General features: G+C 40.0%; 1 protein-coding gene across 2 annotated transcripts in view; it reads right to left on the bottom strand.

Moving 5' to 3' along the window:
• The window catches only part of SUSD4 (sushi domain containing 4), a 239,144-nt gene that overhangs the window by 124,089 nt on the left and 94,999 nt on the right, over positions 1-20,056 (bottom strand). For both annotated transcript variants that reach the window (XM_063441423.1, XM_063441422.1), the window contains exon 3: positions 16,043-16,255. In XM_063441423.1, the coding sequence (XP_063297493.1) occupies positions 16,043-16,255 (213 nt within the window). The remainder of the gene's footprint in view (positions 1-16,042; positions 16,256-20,056) is intronic.

Genomic DNA, 20,056 nt, shown 5'->3' with positions numbered 1-20,056 from the left:
GATTAAGCCCCCTGTACCCCTTGTAACCACTTCAGAGCTGGGGCAGCTGGTTCCCTCCAGCACCCTATATTCTCTGTCTCCTTCTCTCTAATTGCTCTAACAGTAATTAGCAACTAGCATCCTTATTTTGTTTTATTTTATTTAATCTCACTCGGACAGCACACCTAGTTGGTTAAGCTTGCAAAATATAAAATGTGTGCGACCTATCATGCCACTGTCTGAATATTGTGAAAACTTGTGATACGCTGATGTGGCGCCTACCAACAGAATGTCTATTAACTTACTCGATATGTTAAACATGTATTACTCTTATTTCCCTATATAAAAACAAAACTGTGTACTGTCATATCAATATGCCTATAATGTTAACATCACAGTTTACCCTTACCTCGCTATTACTGTTGTGGCATAGCGAGAATGCTTGTTACCCTCATGCACGTCAAAAATAAAGAATTTAAAAAAGAAAAAGCACTCTAGTCCTCGCTAGTTACATTTTCCATGCTTTCTATAAGACTTTTGCTCCTGGAAAAAACGTATATATTTTTTTTCTGTGGATTCAGTCCAATAACTGTAATTTTTTTTCTGTCGTTCTCCAGGGATCAGCCCGTTTATCCGCATTTCCATAATGAACAATTCACAGCAGTTCAGACAGGTCTATTGGATGGCTTCCCAGGAGACATACGGTATACTTTCGCTACATTTATGTAATCTCATTCTTACTTCCAGCAACTGAGGACCCATCTCCTCACATTGAGGCTGATGTTTGCTTTATTTTGGTTTGGAAGACTCCTGCCACACTGCCCCCCAGCTCGTGCACAATTACACCAAATCTGCAATATTAACCCTTTTAGCATCCACAGAGGTGAAAAAGGGACAGCACAGTCAACATAAAAGAAAGAATGAATTATTGTGCATGCAAATATCAAATACCAAGCAGCGCCGGTACAAATGAACGTCCAGATATCTTCATTAGTTGGATAGACTTATTAAGAAAGCAGGCTTCGTGCTGTGCAGTGATTTTGCATTGTGCATTTTCCCTAAGTGGTTGAAAGGGTGATATAATGTCCCCTAATGCATTGACAGATAACCTTCAGAACTATAGCATTTCAGTGTGAAGCTCAACCTGTCTTACTGCAAAAGAAGTCATCTTTACCCTTCCGAGGCATGTTTCTACAGCGGGTGTCCTGACCTCATTCTTCTACAGAACATGCAAGCAGAACGATTTTATTTATGTGAAAATGATTTTGAAACAGATTAAAACAAATAAGTAGGCTATAATTTATTAGATTTATCAAATAGTACTAGATATCTTGTGACTGAGAATGGTCTAATTATGTTATTATTACAGTCTAATTGTCACTTCGAAGAGCAACCATGCTATTCTAATGACAGGGTAGCCTAAAATGAGCACAGGAGAAAAGGACGATGACAAAAAACAGAATAATTTTATTTATTTTTTTATTGCAATTAAATTTTACTGTGCACAAACATAATGTAAACTTTTTCCTCAATACCATATCTTTCATTTCATTTAGTATCGCAAATTAAACTGACCCACCTCCAAGAATACACAGAGCGGATAGTGAAGCAATTAATGTAAGGAAAGCAAATTAATTTCTAGGGTCCGAAAGAGCGCGCCATACACCTGCCTGTGTAATGACAGTTTTAAGATGAGCCCTTAGAACAGGCTTCCCCAAAATGCGGCCCTCCAGATGTTGCTGAACTACAACTCCCATGACTCTCAGCCTATTTCATTCATAGAATCATGAGAGTTGTAGTTCAGCAACATCTAGAGGGCCTCAGTTTGGGGAAGCCTGCAAAAATGTTAAACTTGCGTAGCACCTCGAGGGATAACCTAGTTGGGCCAGCATTGCGCTAGTATCCTGTTGGTATATGTAACAAGTACACCATACAAGATCGAGCGCACTCACTCATCAACTAAACAGCAATTTCAAAGCTCACAGAATCTAATAGATTTTTTTTTTTAAAACCTAACGTAGGTTTAGTTACAGTAGTTACTCATCTTCTCATCTTGTAGCTTGCCCAATTTTCCTGTGGGATATATCTACAACCCCTTTTGTGCAGATCCAAGCATATTCCTGCTATAAAATAAATATTGCTTATACATATACTTGGTGCGGGAGTGCTAATTACCACATTTGTCTTCTTTGCTACAATTACAGCAGATAGGTTAAATAAATGTATCTTAAAGAATAACTGCTGATCTGTTTTAATGGGACACTCCAAACAGCTTGTATACAAAACTGTAGTTGAAAATAATCTTCTTCATAAAGCTAGTTATTTAGTTTGAAACATGCATTGCACATACAAACATTCAGCTTGTTGACAAGCATTTTATTTATTACAAAAACGGAATACTGGCACACACGTTAAAGGAAGATGCCGTACAAAATAAGGTTTGAATTTACTTTTCACCTGTTAAAGTGCAAATGTTACTTTGTTTCTATGTTTCTACGTAAAACCATTGAATGAAACATTAAAAATGATCTATAAATTCTCCTAACTTTTTTTGTTTTTTTGTTTGTTTTTCAGGAGATGTTCTGCTTTCTATTCAAGATTTAGAGACAATTACATTATAATCTGGTTCAGATGAAGCACACGCAGGGCAAAAACATTACCAATGAAAACAAGAAATAGAAATATTGTTTCATTTCTCATTTTCAGTGTGTGCTTTTTTGATGTTGACTGCCAAGTGCAAAGGACAGAGATAATAACAGTGATTGACAGGGAGCTAAGATGGCGCCAACCAGTTGAATGATAAAGAGGTGCAGATCTCTAAATTTTAGTTTTATTTTTCTCAGCTTAAATATATATTTGTTAAATATAGGGATAAATAAACATTATAATAAAATTCATGCAAAGGGACAGTTCCCCTTTAAGAACATTTAAAGGGACTCTCCAAGCCCTATAAACAGTACAGCTTATCGTAGTAGTTATGCTACTGTAAGATGTAATATCAAACTTAACATTTGATTACTACATCTCTTTTCATCTAGAATTGGAGCACCCACATTCAGACTCTGTGGACAACCAGTGCATGTTCGCAAGTACTACACAAGACAGATAAGTGGGAAAAATAAAGAAAGTACGGGGGACTTAAAGTTAAGCTTTCAAAAACCACCATAGCCACGACAATTACTTCGGTTGTTATAGTGCTTGGAGTGTCCCTTTAACATGACATACAAACAGTTTTTCGTGCTTTGCTTTAAAACATAACATTAATAATTATGCCTTTAATAGCAAGATACAGTATCATTTCTATTCCATGGCTTCAGTCATTTAATAACTGATAAAAAAGCACAATATTCAATGATAAAATATTATACCGCTCAGGATTAACAAAAGAAGCATTATGCTACCGTCAAATGAATTCCATATTTTTAAATATTAATTACTGTGCAGAAAAAGATTTAAGCATATTAAAATGTAAATTATGCTAATCCTTATATCAGATTACTATAGAGCGTTTTAATTTCAACGCACAATACAAAAAAATCTTTTTTGTGTGAATGGTGACAGCAATATCTTCATTAACAGAAGTGTCTTCAATGTCTAATTTAGCTGATTAATATTCGAAAAAGAAAATATGTACTGCCCTAGCTCTCCTTACAGATAAGCCAAGGATGAAGCTGCACTGTGTGTTCTGCGTCTGTGTTGAAACCCAAATGATCAGTAGTTTAATAAATTAGCAGTAGTTTAATTTAAAGAATTAATGTGTAAAGTGATCTTTCAAAATGAGTTTAAAGCTGTGATATATATTGGAGTGTATGATGCCGCATTTTACAAATATAGCATTATTTATCTGGTTATGCTTTATTGAAGAATGCTTTATATCCTAATACCCTTGAGGAGATGCTAGACAAAGGACTGTGCAATCACTTATTTTATTTAAAATGTAACTGTCATGCTACATAACATTATAATGTGAACTATACACTGAGCTAGCAGAAATGCAGTTTTATGTATAATTAAAGGGACATTATAGGCACCAAAATGACTTTAGTTTAATGAAGCAACTTTGGTGTGTAAATCATGCCCCTGCAGTTTCACTGCTCAATTATCTGTAATTTAAGTGTTAAATCACTTTGTTTATACAGCCCTAGTCACACCCCCCTGCATGTAACTTGTACAGCCTTCTAAATACTTCCTGTAAAGAGAGATCTCTTTAAACTGCCTTTATTGCACATTCTGTTTAATTAGAATTTCGTATCCTCTGCTCTGTTAATATCATTCTAGACCCTGAAGGAGACTTTGTGTGTAACTAAAGTTCAATTTACAGACTGGGATGTAAAAATGTCTAAAGTAAGTTAACATCTGACTGAAAATTACACCATTTCGTTTCATGCAGGCTGTGTGTCACTTGGCTACGAAGGCAGATTATCAGCATCATAGGGGAATGCACTCTGCTTGAGGGAGCAAGCCCACCCCAATAACAGGAAAAACTATTAACGTGTTTAGCCGCAAACTCTCAATGGGTATGTGTGACCTGATTGCTTTTGCAACAGCCAATCAGAGTGCATCATTAGACAAAAAAATACTTTCATGAATCTAGAACAGTGATTTTACAAATTACGTTGGCAGAAATTGGGTTTAATATGCTTCCCTTTGGAGAGATGTCCCACTTAATATTCAAGTATTACCATTGTTGTAACTAAATAAAAAATGCAGATCAGTTGTGGTAAGAAAAAAAAAAACAACCCAGTTTTCTCTTTGCATGACTGACACATCACGCTCACAAAACATGACAACATTGCGAATCACAATGAACATTCTGTTATCATAGTGCTCCTAAAGCTTTTTATAGCTCAGTGCGCATGGAGTATGCTATTGTGTCGTGTAGGTGGTTAATAGGATAATTTCCAGCGCAGTAATATCACCGAGATTTCTCTATTTTCATACTTAGTATGTGCTCTGTAAACTGGTGTAGGGGCAGAGTTAAAGCTGTTCAATATAGTTGAGGGAAACAGAGAGTTTCTCTCCACAGGAATTTAATAGATTCTGTTTTCCTTCATGAATTATTATTTCAATTCTCCTGTACTCAATCTTTGGATAGCTCTGCAGTCTCTCCGGGGAGCAATGTCACAGCTCAGAGTCTTCAAACTTAAAGGGACACTCCAGGCTGGAAATGACTTTTATTATCAATATATATATACACACACACAAAATACACAATCCAGCGCACTCGTTCATTCATTAAACAACAATTTAGTGCGTTGCATTGTGTATTTTGTATGTTGTATAACTTGGCCCCAGCAACACCCTATAATGTATGCATGTTCAGGTGAGTGCAGCCCTAGCCATCTTTGGTTTCATTTATTTATATATATATATATATATATATACATACACAAAGAATATTATATATAATATATACTTGATGATGTTTTGGTTAATGTCATTCAATTATAAGTACTGATCCATATATTTTTTTTTCATATATCTTTGTTTATAAATTTGAACCTATATTATTTATTGTATCAATTGAGGTTTAGCCATCAGTGAGCGAATGCTTGGTCTGCAGCTCACAGTCATACATTGTAAATACCAAAACATATATATAATCTAAAGAAAAAAAGAACGCAAATAGTGTAACACTGTATGTCACCAGAAAAGGGGTGAAGTAATTATTGTACTCACAAAGGTACAATTGACAGTAAAACCTTTATCATTTATGACCTTCTTTCTCTTCCATCCGGTTCAGTACATGGAAGGAAAGGAGAGAGACAAACACATAGTGTAGCAATATAAACACAATTAAAAGGTTTATTAAAGTTGTACTCACAGGATAAAAGACAAAGTCAGGCACATAAAATCTCACTCTTTTCCTTGACCTGGGTCTTAGCCACAATATTGAGGATCCTGTTTATGGTTGCAGTATCCCATTGATGAATCTCTTCTATCTTAGTTTAAATGGTGTGGCAATTTCATTATCCTTTCTTAGCTTAAATTATACCTCTAACCTATGTCTCTGTGCTGGATTTTTATAATTATTTTTAATCACTTTATGGTTTTCACTTTTTGGTGAGGGTTTATTCACTTTACATTATCAATGCTTTCCTATGGGGATCTTAACTCACGCTGGACTCCATGAGGACACCCAGCGTGAGTTCAATGCGATTTTCTCACTGAGAATTGTGGAAGCGCCTCTAGTGGCTCTCAGGGAGACAGCCACTAGAATCTGGATTAAACCCGCAATGTAATTATAGCAGTTTCTCTGAAAATTGTATATTTTCAGCTGCAGGGTTAAAACTAGGGGGTAAAGATATATGAAAGTTTGGGATAGTCTGCAGCTGCAGATCCTCTCAACTTAAATATAGTCACCAAAATGACACTCCAGTGGTGTCTGAGGCTTAACCCCTTTTGATTCACAGAAAGGAAAATATAATATCCACATTCAAAACAGAACAAAAAGACTGCCTATAAATGTTGATATAGTCTGGATAATGTGGAAAGCTAAACACAATATTGAACTATCTAAGGACCAAAAGTACACTGCAAGACAATGCTAGACCTCATGTGGCTGGAGTGTGTCAGCAGTTCCTGCAAGACGAAGGCATTGATGTTATGGACTGGCCCGACCGTTCCCCAGACCTGAATCCAATTGAGCACATCTGGGACATCATGTCTCGCTCCATCCACCAACGTCAAATTGCACCACAGACTGTCCAGGAGTTGGCAGATGCTTTAGTCCAGGTCTGGGAGGAGATCCCTCAGGAGACCATCCGCCACCTCATCAGGAGCATGCACAGGCGTTGTAGGGAGGTCATACAGGCACGTGGAGGCCACACACACTACTGAGCCTCATTTTGACTTGTTTTAACATTACATCAAAGTTAGATCAGCCAGTAGTGTGTATTTCCACTTTAATTGTAAGTGTGACTCCAAATCCAGACCTCCATGGGTTGAAAAATTTGATTTCCATTTTTTTATTTTGTTGTCAGCACATTCAACTATGTAAAGAACAAAGTATTTCAGAAGAATATTTAATTCATTAAAATCTAGGATGTTATTTTTGTGTTCCCTTTATTTTTTTGAGCAGTGTATAAGAGTCAGGGTGATTACTAAAGCAAAGTTGCTTTTCTCTGGCTGAAAAATAACCCTATTAGAATCCCTACAATAAAGGCTTTATTAAGAATTGGCCAAGCTAAGGGGCATCCTAAGGGTTAATTGAATCCAGTTAGAAAGGTAAAGGGAGATTGTCAGTTTCAACAGTAAATGTTCACTGCAATATGTGAACGTAGTTTGATGCAAGGCTGATAGACATCAAAGATAGTGGATATTTGCCATCGGGCATATATCACAAAATTATATCTAGGTATAGTAATGTCTTAAAACAGCACTTATTAACTAGCTGGAGAAAAATGCAGCATAGAAATAAGATACAGCCTCTCTCCCTGTTAAGCTTTCTAGACAGTCAGAGATTGGAAAAAGAAAAGAAAGGTTAAGTGCTTTTAAAATGATACCATGCTAAATGTGCATGGTATAGTACACCAAAGTGACCCTGTGATATAAAGAAAGTAGCCCAACGCGTGTTTCGGTGCACTGCGTGTGCACCTTCATTAGGGGTAAGGGTGCCCTTTGGCTTTGGTTGTGTCGATACATTTTTTCCACTCCATTTGAAAAAACTACATAGATACCACATTTGCCTAGGCGAATTGTAGGAGCTGAATGCACAACCTTCCAGTGCAAATGGCTCCAAAAATCAGCAGTCGGCGGGGCCGGGCCGCCAGCCTGCATGGCAGCAGAACCTCAGGTCTCCTGGCCTGAACCCTGGAAAACTGCTAAAAAACGGCACACAGAATATAATAAAGCCGGATTTCTCTGCATATTACCGAAGAGGAACACATAAGCTATCGGACGATACCACACTGAACCCGGTAATGGAATGGGGACATTGATACTCCTAACTCGGGCCTACGCAACATACTGAGCCTGGAACTGTACAGCACCTGTAGGCGCACAGATAATGGCCCGTCAGGCCAGGGAAGTCCGAATCCCGGCAAATCTTCACTGAAGACAGCAAAGCTGTGGGGGGTGGCCCGGCCCCGCTTCCCCCCCCCCGGCCGGTGGGGGTAATCCCGGCCACATGGGGACGACACACTCCAGGGCGGAAGATACCGCATGGGGCCTATACCGATCCCCTACACAGGCAAAGGCCACCAGACTGGGGCCCGCCTGCAGACTTATCCTAATGGAGAGAGAACGCAGAGGACTACACAAGGGAGACAGACCGGGGCACCTCGTGCTGGCCCTGGCGATGCCAGGCGCCGGACAGACCCCCCCGTGCTAAGCTCCCGGCCGCTAGTGGAGTGGACGTCTGAACCTCTGGGTCTGTGGGGTCCCCAGAGAGCTTTTGTCCCTGATGCCGTGAGCCCGGTGGGGCGGGACTGACGCTGCCCTCCCGACGGACCGGTGGTCGGGGGGATAGCCACCAGCTCCAAATATGTGGCCGGCACCGGGTGAGACAGCAGAGTGCACGCTCCAAGTGGACTCACGTGAAGCTGGGGAGGTGCAGGGAGCGGACGACCCGCGGATTTTGGTGGTTGGGTCCAAAGGACGGTTTGTGCTCCTGAGTGCCCACAGTGTAGCGGGAGACCCGGCTGGCGGACGGGGGCCGGCTGGGGGGGGGGGACGAAAGGAGGTCTGGCGACCCAGGGACAGTGCGATGTTGACACAGTGAGAGACTCCTCACAGACGGCCATGCAGGCCGACACGACGAAAACTGGGCAGACTAGATGGGCCGAATGGTTCTTATCTGCCGTCACATTCTATGTTTCTATGTTTCTATAGTTACCTCATCAAGATATGCTTCCTTACCTCCATATATGAACACTGCATCAGCTCCCATATCCTTAGGGAACTAACGAAACAAGTAGGATCCTAGTTTAGCAAAGTATCAGCTTTGGCTGGGTTCAAACCCTGTATGTTCACACCCTATACTACTGCTTCACAAAATACTGCTCCTTAGTTAATGCATACTCCGCTATAATGCGCTGTACAGGGCGGCAAATTAAGCGATTGCTAGGCTATCACGTTAGGATTTGTTATGCCTAAAACGTTAGACTTCACAAAGGGAAGGTTCCCTGGTGATACATCTCAGACACACCCGTTATGCATATTAGGTTGTTACTTATTTCGTACATTTGATGTTGGTCCCCTACTACCATGTTAGCCTACAATGCCACAGGAATACGCAGTTCATGCTATAATGCCTCTAGGGGCCAAAGATTGATGCTACGTACTCATTGCTGCACACATTATAACTGATTGCTGCATAATAGGCTGTAAAGTTGCTGAATACCGCATACCTAATAGCCGGATTGCTACATAATATAATAATTCACCACAGCTTGAAAACAAATATGCCCCTTATGTCAAAAGTTAGACAGTTTTTATTTTATTTTAATTATTGTACTTACCGCTGCATACGTAATAATTGTTTGTTGCATAATAGGCTGTAAGGTTGTTTATTACCACGTACTTAATAGTCATATTGTTACATCACGTAGTAATCCACCACAGCTTAAAAAACGATTAAGCCCCTTATGTCAAAAGTTAGACAGTTTTTTATTTTAATTTCGTTTAATTCATGTATTTTTATTTCATAACATGCCTACGATACAACATTGGCGGATCCAGGGGGGGGGCAACGGGGCAATTGCCCCCCCCGAGATTCTCCCCTGCCGGCTAGTGCAGGGCTGACATTGCCCAAGTGCCAGCCCTGCATTGTGCCTGCAGACCGGGAGGGAGATCAGTGATCTCCCTCCCCGGTCCGCAGGCACATTACTGACAGCCGACCGGCAGGGGAGGGAGAGAGGACCCGGGAGCTGTTACCAGCAGCTCCTCCGGGTCCTCCTCTCGCGAGATTTGGAGCGTTGCCGCGGTTACCACGGCAACGCTCCAAATCTCGCGAGAGTGAACTCTAGCCCTGGAGCGCGGGCTAGAGTTCACTGGAACCACTGGACCACCAGGGATTCCCCACTGGGACCACCAGGGATCCAGAAATGTCCCCCCTCCTCCTCAATAAAGGTAAGAAGGGAGGGGGGACATAATATATTTTATTAAATACATTTTTTTTATTTTTTTTATTAAAAAGCCTCCCTTCCCTCCTCCCCTCCCCCATACACACTGCCCCCATACACACTGCCCAACATACACTGCCCCCATACACACACTGACCCCATGCACACACTGACCCCATACACACACTACACACACTGACCCCATACACACACTACACACACTGTCCCCATACACACACTGTCCCCATATACACACTGTCCCTATATACACACTGTCCCCATATACACACTGTCCCCATGCACACTACACACACTGACCCCATACACACACTGACCCCATACACACACTACACACACTGACCCCACACACACTGCCCCCATACATACACACACTGCCCCCATACACACAAACACTGCCCCCATACACACAAACACTGCCCCCATACACACACTGTCCCCATATACACACTGTCCCCATACACACACTGTCCCCATACACACACTGTCCCCATACACACACTGCCCCCATACACACACTGCCCCCACACACACACTGCCCCACACACACACTGCCCCACAAACACTGCCCCATACACACACTTCCCCCTTACACACACTGACCCCATACACACACTGACCCACAAACACTGCCCCACATACAAACACTACACACACTGACCCCATACACACACTGCCCCCACAAACACTGCCTCCATACACACACTGCCCCACAAACACTGTCCCCATACAACACTGTCCCACAAACACTGTCCCCATACACACTGCCCCACAAACACTGCCCCATACACATACTGCCCCGCACACACTGCACACCTATACACACACAGTGCCCTACACACCCTGCTGCCCCCCCATACACACATTGCCCCAAACACACACACACGACCCCCCCATACACACAGTGCCCCCCATACACACACTGCCCCACACAGACATACAGTGCCCCCCCATACACACACTGCCCCACACAGACATACAGTGCCCCCATACACACACTGCCCCCTAACACACACACTGCCACCCTTATGCACTCACACTCACTTCACCACTCACACACACACTGCACCTTTCACACACACTTCACCCCTAACACACACCACTTCTCCTATGCCCTATATCCCAGCAGACCCCAGGTAAGTTGTCAAACTGTTCTTAAACGGTATGACTACTTACTCCGGGGTGGGATCCTGGCACTACTGGCACCATAACTACTACACTGAGCTGTAGTGGTTATTGTGCTAGGATTATTTTTTTTAAATAATCTACAAGTGCCCCTCCCGAGATCAGGCTCTGGATCCGCCACTGCGATACAATTGATAAGAAATTGTTATAATGCTACAAGACATGATCTACTAATACCGGACTTGAGCAATACCTCTGCCAAATGTGCTTACCGCACCATACGCTTAAGCAATTATTTGAGTCCATGTGAAACATATACAACCTGGTTTTATTTCCCCCCCCCCCCCCCCCCCCTGTTTTTGTTTTTTTTTTGCAAGGGGGTACGCCTGAGAAGGGTTTACGTGGTGATTACATTAGATATCATTAAGTTTATCTTATTCGATCTTACCCTATGCTATTTAAGGTTTCCGATCCATTCGCAAGAAAAATTGATTACAAGTGGCTAAAAATCAGCTCATACAGTGACCAGCAGCGCATGAACGCAGCACTGAACTCAAAAGCTTAGGTAGTGACATCCTGTAAAATTATACTGGACCTCTGCGTAGGCACCAGCTTCTTAAATGATTACTTTTCAACACAATGAGCCTCTGCGCAGGCAACACTGCAATTAATCTTATGAAGAGCCTCTGCGCAGGCAACAGCACACTTAATGGCAGGTTTGCGATGCCTTTATGTGATACCAATAAACATATTTAAAACAAAAATCAGCAGTCTTACTTTTTGGTCTAGAGTCTGAAATTTTCATCCATGGGGTTTGTGGGCTTTGTAGTCCAGCCACCACCCAAAGTTCTACTCTGAATAAGATGTTAGCAGCCATATTGTGAAGGAGGCTGTGGTCCATGTATAAGCTCACTGAGTACGGAGACAGACTGGCAGGGGACCACCTTGCACCATACCCTATGCAATAGGCATATGTTGTTATCATGTTCTTTTAAATAGTACATCTATCTTATCAGATAGAGGTCAGGATTAACCAGTTAGCTATTTTATTTCTAATATGATAGATCATGAAGTATCCATGTATTGTAATTTTTATCTTATAATACTGGTACCATTAGTGATAGGGTAGGGATGCCAACTTTGGCCTGGGGGCAAGTACAAACTAATTACCTTTCTTGAAGGCACCAGAAAACTGATCTCTGTGTGGACAGTCCTACTGAAACTGTGAAAACGATATATAGGTTAGACAGACAGAGGCTGCTGGCGTTGGTAGGTGTGACATAATATATTCCTGTTTCCTCCATCAGTACGAATACTGGTGAATACTGCCACTCTCAGAATAACTCCCCCAGAAAACACACAATGCAACAGTAATAATGAATACATACCAATTAAAATGAGATGAATAAGCAACTATAAAAGGGAACAAAGAAAATAAATCATGGCACAATACATTTTATTATGCAAAAGAATAAGGCAAATCACAAACATCAATGCGCATAGGCATTCAACGAGCAGGGCTTCCTTCTCTGATTGTCGAAGCACTTGTTAGCGGCACCGGCCCAGTCTCTGTGGACATCTAATAGGCACTGTCTATCCTTTGAAGTCGTGGCCATTTGATCTGCAGGCTGGATTCTTTAATGTTGGAGGTGGACTATGAGGTGGAATTATTTAGCTTTTTTACGCTGATATGCCCTTGTGTGCATATTCTTTGTCCATTTCCATTGGTGTTTGTGAGTGTTATTTTATTTATGTCTTGTTCTTTTGTGTAATACATGTATTGTGCCACAATTTTTTTCTTTATTCTCTTTGCCTTTTATATTTGCTCATTCATCTCATTTTAATTTATAATATATTAATTCATAATGAAAATATCCCTGTTTATCTACTCCAGTAATGTGCCAACAGACATTCCATCTCACCTCTAGTTGCTTTTAATTGGCAGTAAAATGGTGCTATGAGACTGTAGCCCATAAAACCTGTATGCAATCGCCTGACCCTTACCAGACTTTCCATGCTTGGGAACCACTCAATGGGTGTCCACTGAAAGAACAGCACCCACTCTTTGTGGCCATATCACAACGCAGTGTCCTTTTTCTTTTTTTTTTTTTAAAGGAACACTGTGAGCAACATATAAACTTTATAGAAATGAAGTTGTGATGTGCCGCAAGGACCATGGTGTAAAATCGTACACTTACAGTTTAACCCCAAAGTCTCCTCTGCAGTTCCTTTTTTTATGAATTGGGAGCTACTGATTGGCTTAGCGTGCTAGTTAATCACTCTAAGCCAATCAGCCCAACACCATTCCCAGTCTTCTGTTCTGAAAATGTTGAGAAGGGGGGAGAGAGAAATGGTGCCGGAGAGGAGACTTTGGAGTTAAACCATTCATAAACGGTTAAAACCCTTAGATATAAACCAGCACCGAGGACCTCCCTGGCACCATAACAACCTAATTTTTATTAAGTTGTTATGGTGCACAAACTGTTCCTTTAAATTTCTCAGTATAAGGACCACTTTTATAAATATAATCGCATTCACAGCTAAAACTCCAGATTGAAATAATCTTCATTTTCTACCACACCAGATAGCTTTAAAACATTTGTTTTAAAACTTCTGACGATTCACTTTTATTTCAAGAACATTATATGACGTAAAACTGAAATTATTTTTTTCACATCAAATGCACTTTGTTTTTTTTTATCTGTTAGTCTATGTATTTAGTGAGAAAATGTGAGCGCATATAATTTTTTATTTTTTTTTTACAACCATTAGAGACTTTTTATGTGTTTTATTGGCAACATATAAACAAACCAGTTTTCTCTAAACAAAAGGCAGACTGAATTTGTTTTATGGAACCTTTTCTAACAGATGTCTACTGAGATAATGAATATGCAAAGCAATTTTACACTATAAGACTCCAGCATATAATTATGTGATTAACAAATTATAGATTTTTACAAAGTGTATTGTTTTGCAGTTTGAAGGGTGCATGCTTATTGTTGGTATGACGTGCAAGTCATTATTTTGATATGATTTGTCAAAAGCACTGATTAACCCCCTAAGGACACAACTTCTGGAATAAAAGGGAATCATGACGGAATATATCCGTCATCTGTCCTTAAGGGGTTAAAGGAAAGCAATGCAAATGACATTCTTTTATTTGATACTCATGATTGGATTTTGTTGAGCTATAAACAAGAATATATACATGGCAATTTAGCAACAGATGGGGAATTGCTCAGCTAGGCCCAAAATTTAGTAGGCCTAAAATCTCCACATGGCATATACAAGCACATGTATCTGTTAGTTAGTTACACGTAGTCAGGAAACTGTCATCAATGTACTGAGCATGTGCAAGAACTGAAACCACATTCCATTTTCTCTGACATTCCATACTGCCTGTCTATATAAAGTAATCCTGTGTATCCTGTTTGCTGATTGGTGTATAGTCTATAAAATGCCTGTACTCCATGTGCTCAGGGCTCAGACATTTTGGACATGAGTTCAGCTGAGACCCGATCGGTGAAAATAAAGATCTTTGCTTCCTGAACTGACCTGCATGCGAACTCTGTCCGTGGCTTCTTCATAGTTCTGTTATTACAATACCATCCATAGAATAACTTTTTGATACATATTTGCAACATGACTTTTCTAGCTCACAGCTCAGAGAGTCTAATATTCCAATCTATATATAGCTGCTAATATTAGGTGCTCCCGAGCTAATGTCCGCCTGCCACAGCTTCACAAGTCATTACAATGTGATAAAACGTAAGTAAGGTATAGTTACTTCTATGTCACAGGCGATTGACATTTCTGTGTTATTTGTGGATTTATTTATTGTATTAGTATGTTTATTTGCTATATCCCAATGAGAACAAAATTAAATTGATTGCCCTCTATGCATTGTTTTGTTTGTCTGTGGCTTAGATACATGAAAACGCAACAGAAAAGGAAGCCACTGGGTGATGGAAAGTTAATTAGGAAAATTTGAATAAATTATGTTTTACAAAAATATAAGCATATCCCAAGACTAAGACTAAGTTGTGTCCTACAGTGCACAGGTCGCTTGTAGCCTCTTAAATTGAGTCTGATGTAGAACATACAGTTGGATCCTAGTTTTCTCCTGACATATCCCTCTAATAATGAATTGCACATGCATTTATTATTGTATGATCTGTGAGTGGTATCATGTGCATTTTAAACTACTCCTGTAAATGTTCTGCATATGTTCTGTTGCAGCTTACAGGTTCACATCACAAAGTGCTTCCAGATTTAGAATTCACTAAAAAGAATTGCTCTTGATTGCTTTATTACGTAGCCAGACTTGCTAAGAACTGAAATAGTGCATTTAAATATAGAAGCACATTAAGAAATTCCCTGTGCTTTAGATATCATGCTCACACGAAGAAACTTGTTATTTGGAAATTCCAATTTTCTACTAACGTTGCAAAACTAATAACTATCACAGCATAAAAATTCTGCTTAATACACTGTGAAGTGTCTAAAATCCCTAATTTGATTTTTCAGACTTAAAATTTTTTTGTTGTTTTTTTAAGTAACGCTGTATTCCTAACATGACAGTGTTTCTCTGCCCTCTCCTCACCTCGCGTGCTAATTGGTGAGAATTAGATATACCCTTATTATTGAATAAACCATATAAGAATCAGCTGAAATCGGCTTCCTGCGATGGCCACCTCACCTGCAGCCAAAATAAAAAATAACTTTCTACATTTCTCCCTCAGGGCAAGACTTTATTGGTTACCACTACTATTGTTACTATGGATTATTGTTACCACATTAGTGGAAACTAATTTAAGAATAGAAAACAATTCATAAAACAATACGCAGCTACCTACCTTCCTCCAGACACACCGGAGTATCACTTGGCCTCCAAGCAAGAGATCCATTATAAAGCTGAACGCACATCTTCTTTGTAGGACCTTTGAGCTTGTAGCCATTTTGGCAGTGGAACCGTACAACCGAATTTTCAAAGAAGACTCCTATGCTCTGTGTCCTGTATCCGTTCTCCGGAACCTCCGGGACATTACAGGTATTAATATCTTCAAAACCTAAATATAAAAAAGTGCACAATGTGATTTACCATCCCTCCGATACAAACCATTAAGATTTAGCTTCATACCATTCACTAAACCTTGATTGCCAAATGGGTGAGCAACAAATCAGTAACAAGTTAAGTTGGCAGAGTTTGAGATATTTAAATTCTAGCACAACTTGTAAATTCAGAGGGTCAGCGGATCACAAGGCCCTGTTTGAGCGTTCAGAACTCGAGATGTGACAGGGATAACTGCTTACTGCTAGATGAAGACATTCTCCGACATTTGTCTGCTTGTTGAAAATAAAGGTTATTTGTAGTTAAATAAACAAACATTACAAAACAGTTGAAATATATGATAGGCCCTAAACTATTTCTCCAGGAAAGAATAGTGCTTGATCATTACCATGCTGTGATCAGAAGTTACGTTTATAGAAAAATCAATACAATAAAAAAAACGTGTCAGTGCAGCATAAGAGAAGAAACTTAATCTCTAAACCTTTAGAGAAAAGGAGACTATTGCAAACATCAATTCCACGGAATGTAGTTTGAACAAAATTTACAACTCTCTACTTGGCACAGAAAGCCGTACTTTCTCATGGATATTGGATAATGTAATACATGTCCCAAAAGTATCAACTAAAACCAAACTATATATATATCTATAACTATAACAACTGAAATAAACTGCCCAGATAAATAATGTAATATATATATGTATGAATATATAAATTATTTTGTTCTCCTTGAGCTATACATCCACTAGAACATTGTACTTTCCTATAGACCCAAACTATATTTATATAACTATAACAACTGAACAGATAAATATAACACTGATATCCCCTATCCAGGTTACAAATTCTCTTTGGTAGATAATGGTGTAACATTTAACATATAACATCTGCATCATCACATTAAAGAGACTTGGGTCCATCAAGATCAGCCTTCCTCACAGCAAAACCATATGTGAGGAAGGCTGACCTTGATGGATGCAAGTCTCTTTTTAGCTATGTAACTATGTAACATCTGTCCTTCCCACTAGCTCTGATTATTTCACGTGACAATCAAACTATAGTGGAATTCACTATATATTAATTCATAAGACTGCTTACAGCACTGTAATCTGCGAAGCATACCAATTTGTAAGAAATAGGAGGTGTATGGGATACATGAGTACAATGACCTAGGTGACACATACATTTACATCTTCGTTGTGGTGGAATCTTGGACATAACAGTAGAATACAGTTACAGCTACAAAAGGAAAATAACTGTACTGACTTAGTCGTCTGATTTGTGTGTTAGTTATGCAATAAACCTTGTGTGCCCTTGTACATGCGCTGGGATAAATGTATGCACAGTCATGAATTCAGAAAGAAATGGATGCCAGATTAATTGCTACGAGGACCAGGGAAATGCCAGCTACATGATACATTCCAATGCCACAGAAAGAACTATACAACGGAATTAATTACAGCTAGGAAAAGGGAAATGTAATACACAGCTCAGTATCTACTGAATTAAAATATATTTCATCCACACAGGGGTGTCTCTATGTTTTTGGGTATTAAATCCTTTTCCTAACCTAATTAAACGGTAAAATAAAAATTAAATATCTTGGGTTTTAATGCCCAAGTGAAACACTGCACCACCAGTTATCAATGTACAATGTGTTTTTCTGTAACCTTACATTCATCATCTTCTCTTTGTTTCCCTTATTTTAACCAAAGCCACTTCCAGGGCAAAGCCCTCTAGAACACCTCAGACAAGGCTACTTCCTATACTGATAGCCAGACTATTCCTCCCACCGACTCACACTACTTCAACGTGGTCATCCCAACTTCTTCTGAGTGCAACAATGTCATCATCACTATCACAAGACCACCCATAGCCTCATTTTAGGGTAGCCCATCCTCTATACAATCTTTGACACATATTTTGCTCTCCCCTGAGAAAGATTTTACATTAACCAAAGGCACTACACTGTAGCAAGCTAACACATGATTTAAACAGATATGTGTTAAAGGACCACTCTAGGCACCCAGACCACTTCAGCTTAATGAAGTGGTCTGGGTGCCAGGTCCCTCTAGGATTAACCCTTTTTTTATAAACATAGCAGTTTCAGAGAAACTGCTATGTTTATACTGAGGGTTAATCCAGCCTCCAAAACCTCTAGTGGCTGTCTCACTGACAGCGGCTAGAGGCGCTTGCGTGATTCTCACTGTGAAAATCACAGTGAGAGCACGCAAGCGTCCATAGGAAAGCATTGTAAATGCTTTCCTATGCGACCAGCTGAATGCGAGCGCGGCTCCTGCCGCGCATGCGCATTCAGCCGATGACGTCGCAAGGAAGAAGGAGAGGAGGAGGAAAGCTCCCCGCCCGGCGCTGGAGAAAGAGGTACGTTTAACCCCTTCCTCCCCCCAGAGCCCGGCGGGAGTGGGTCCCTGAGGGTGGGGGCACTCTAGTGCCAGGAAAACGAGTATGTTTTCCTGGCAAGAGAGTGGTCCTTTAATGATGGTGCAAGGCAACCATTTATGAATATGTGGCAGATAAGAATTATTTTTTTATGTGAAAATTAAATTTTAAGGGATTGACATGCAACCTTTCCCTGGTTCAAATGGCCATCATCAGAAGATCATATCATTCTTTATATTCACCTCCTTAAAGGGGGTCAAGCAAAGACACATGAAAATCCCAAAAGGGTCATCTTCTAAAAGCAATGACTTGATAACTAAAAAAAGTGGGTGAAGACCATTGGTGGAACTGACCATCGACTTTCAAGGAAAGTCTTTTTGATCAGTTTAGTCAGAGTTTCTGAGTGAAGGTTGGCAAAGTTCCTAGATTTTGTAATTAGGCCTCCACCTACACACATTGGATTTGGTGTGGTGGCATTTTGCATGGCGACTGGTCATCTTTCTAACACCTATAAAGTGGAGATAAAGGGCAAATACATGATAAATGGGATTAAGGATCATTTTACTTATTATTGTACAGGATCCACCTTACAGCTTAGGGAATTGGAGATGCCTTCTCCAATTAATAACTTTCATCTCAAAAGAGCAGTCACATGCTGTCTCCCTACCCATCACGGTTTCTGTCTATGTGCCCACTACTTCATATTTGGATTTCATCCACTCAAAATCTGGTCAGGCAAAACCCCTTCCAGTTACCTGTGTACACAGTAGCCATTCATTAACTTCCTTATGGCACATGACGGGGAAGGAGTGGGTGTGAGACTGCAGGTCAATCTTAATGTTTGCAATTCTACACAGGTGCTGGAGAAATAGGGACTTTCAATATCTTCCCAAATTATAGGGGATTTTTGGACCTCTGCACATTTTTATATCCAGCCTAATGTACGCAATACCCTTATCGCTTAGTTATTTAATAGTTTATATTTTTTTTACAATGCTGTTTTCATGGGCTATAGTTTATTTATTTCAACTCCCATTCTCCAAAGAGATAACCTGGATTCCTTGAATATGCTCCTAATTGGACAAATCCAGGGGACACCTGGATGCAATTATTTGTTTGCTAATAGTTTTTATTAAATGTAATATTTGACAAGACAGAAAATTGCATCAAAATAGCAATTCTGGGCCAATATCCATCTGCAGATTTGTTTCCAAATATATATTTTGAGGTTTTTTTTCATTCAAATTGGCTATTCTACCCGCCATTCAGATGCACATTGAGAAATTAGGAGATAACCCCAAGCTGTTTAATTGCTCCCAGCCTATATCCGTTTGATTGCTGCCAGTTTGTATTACGTCGTGATGCATTAGCTACAGTTGATATTTTGTGGTTCATTAAGA

Source organism: Pelobates fuscus, chromosome 2 (assembly GCF_036172605.1).
Source record: "Pelobates fuscus isolate aPelFus1 chromosome 2, aPelFus1.pri, whole genome shotgun sequence".
Classification (NCBI taxonomy): domain Eukaryota; kingdom Metazoa; phylum Chordata; class Amphibia; order Anura; family Pelobatidae; genus Pelobates; species Pelobates fuscus.
This window is presented reverse-complemented; position numbering and strand designations above follow the sequence as displayed.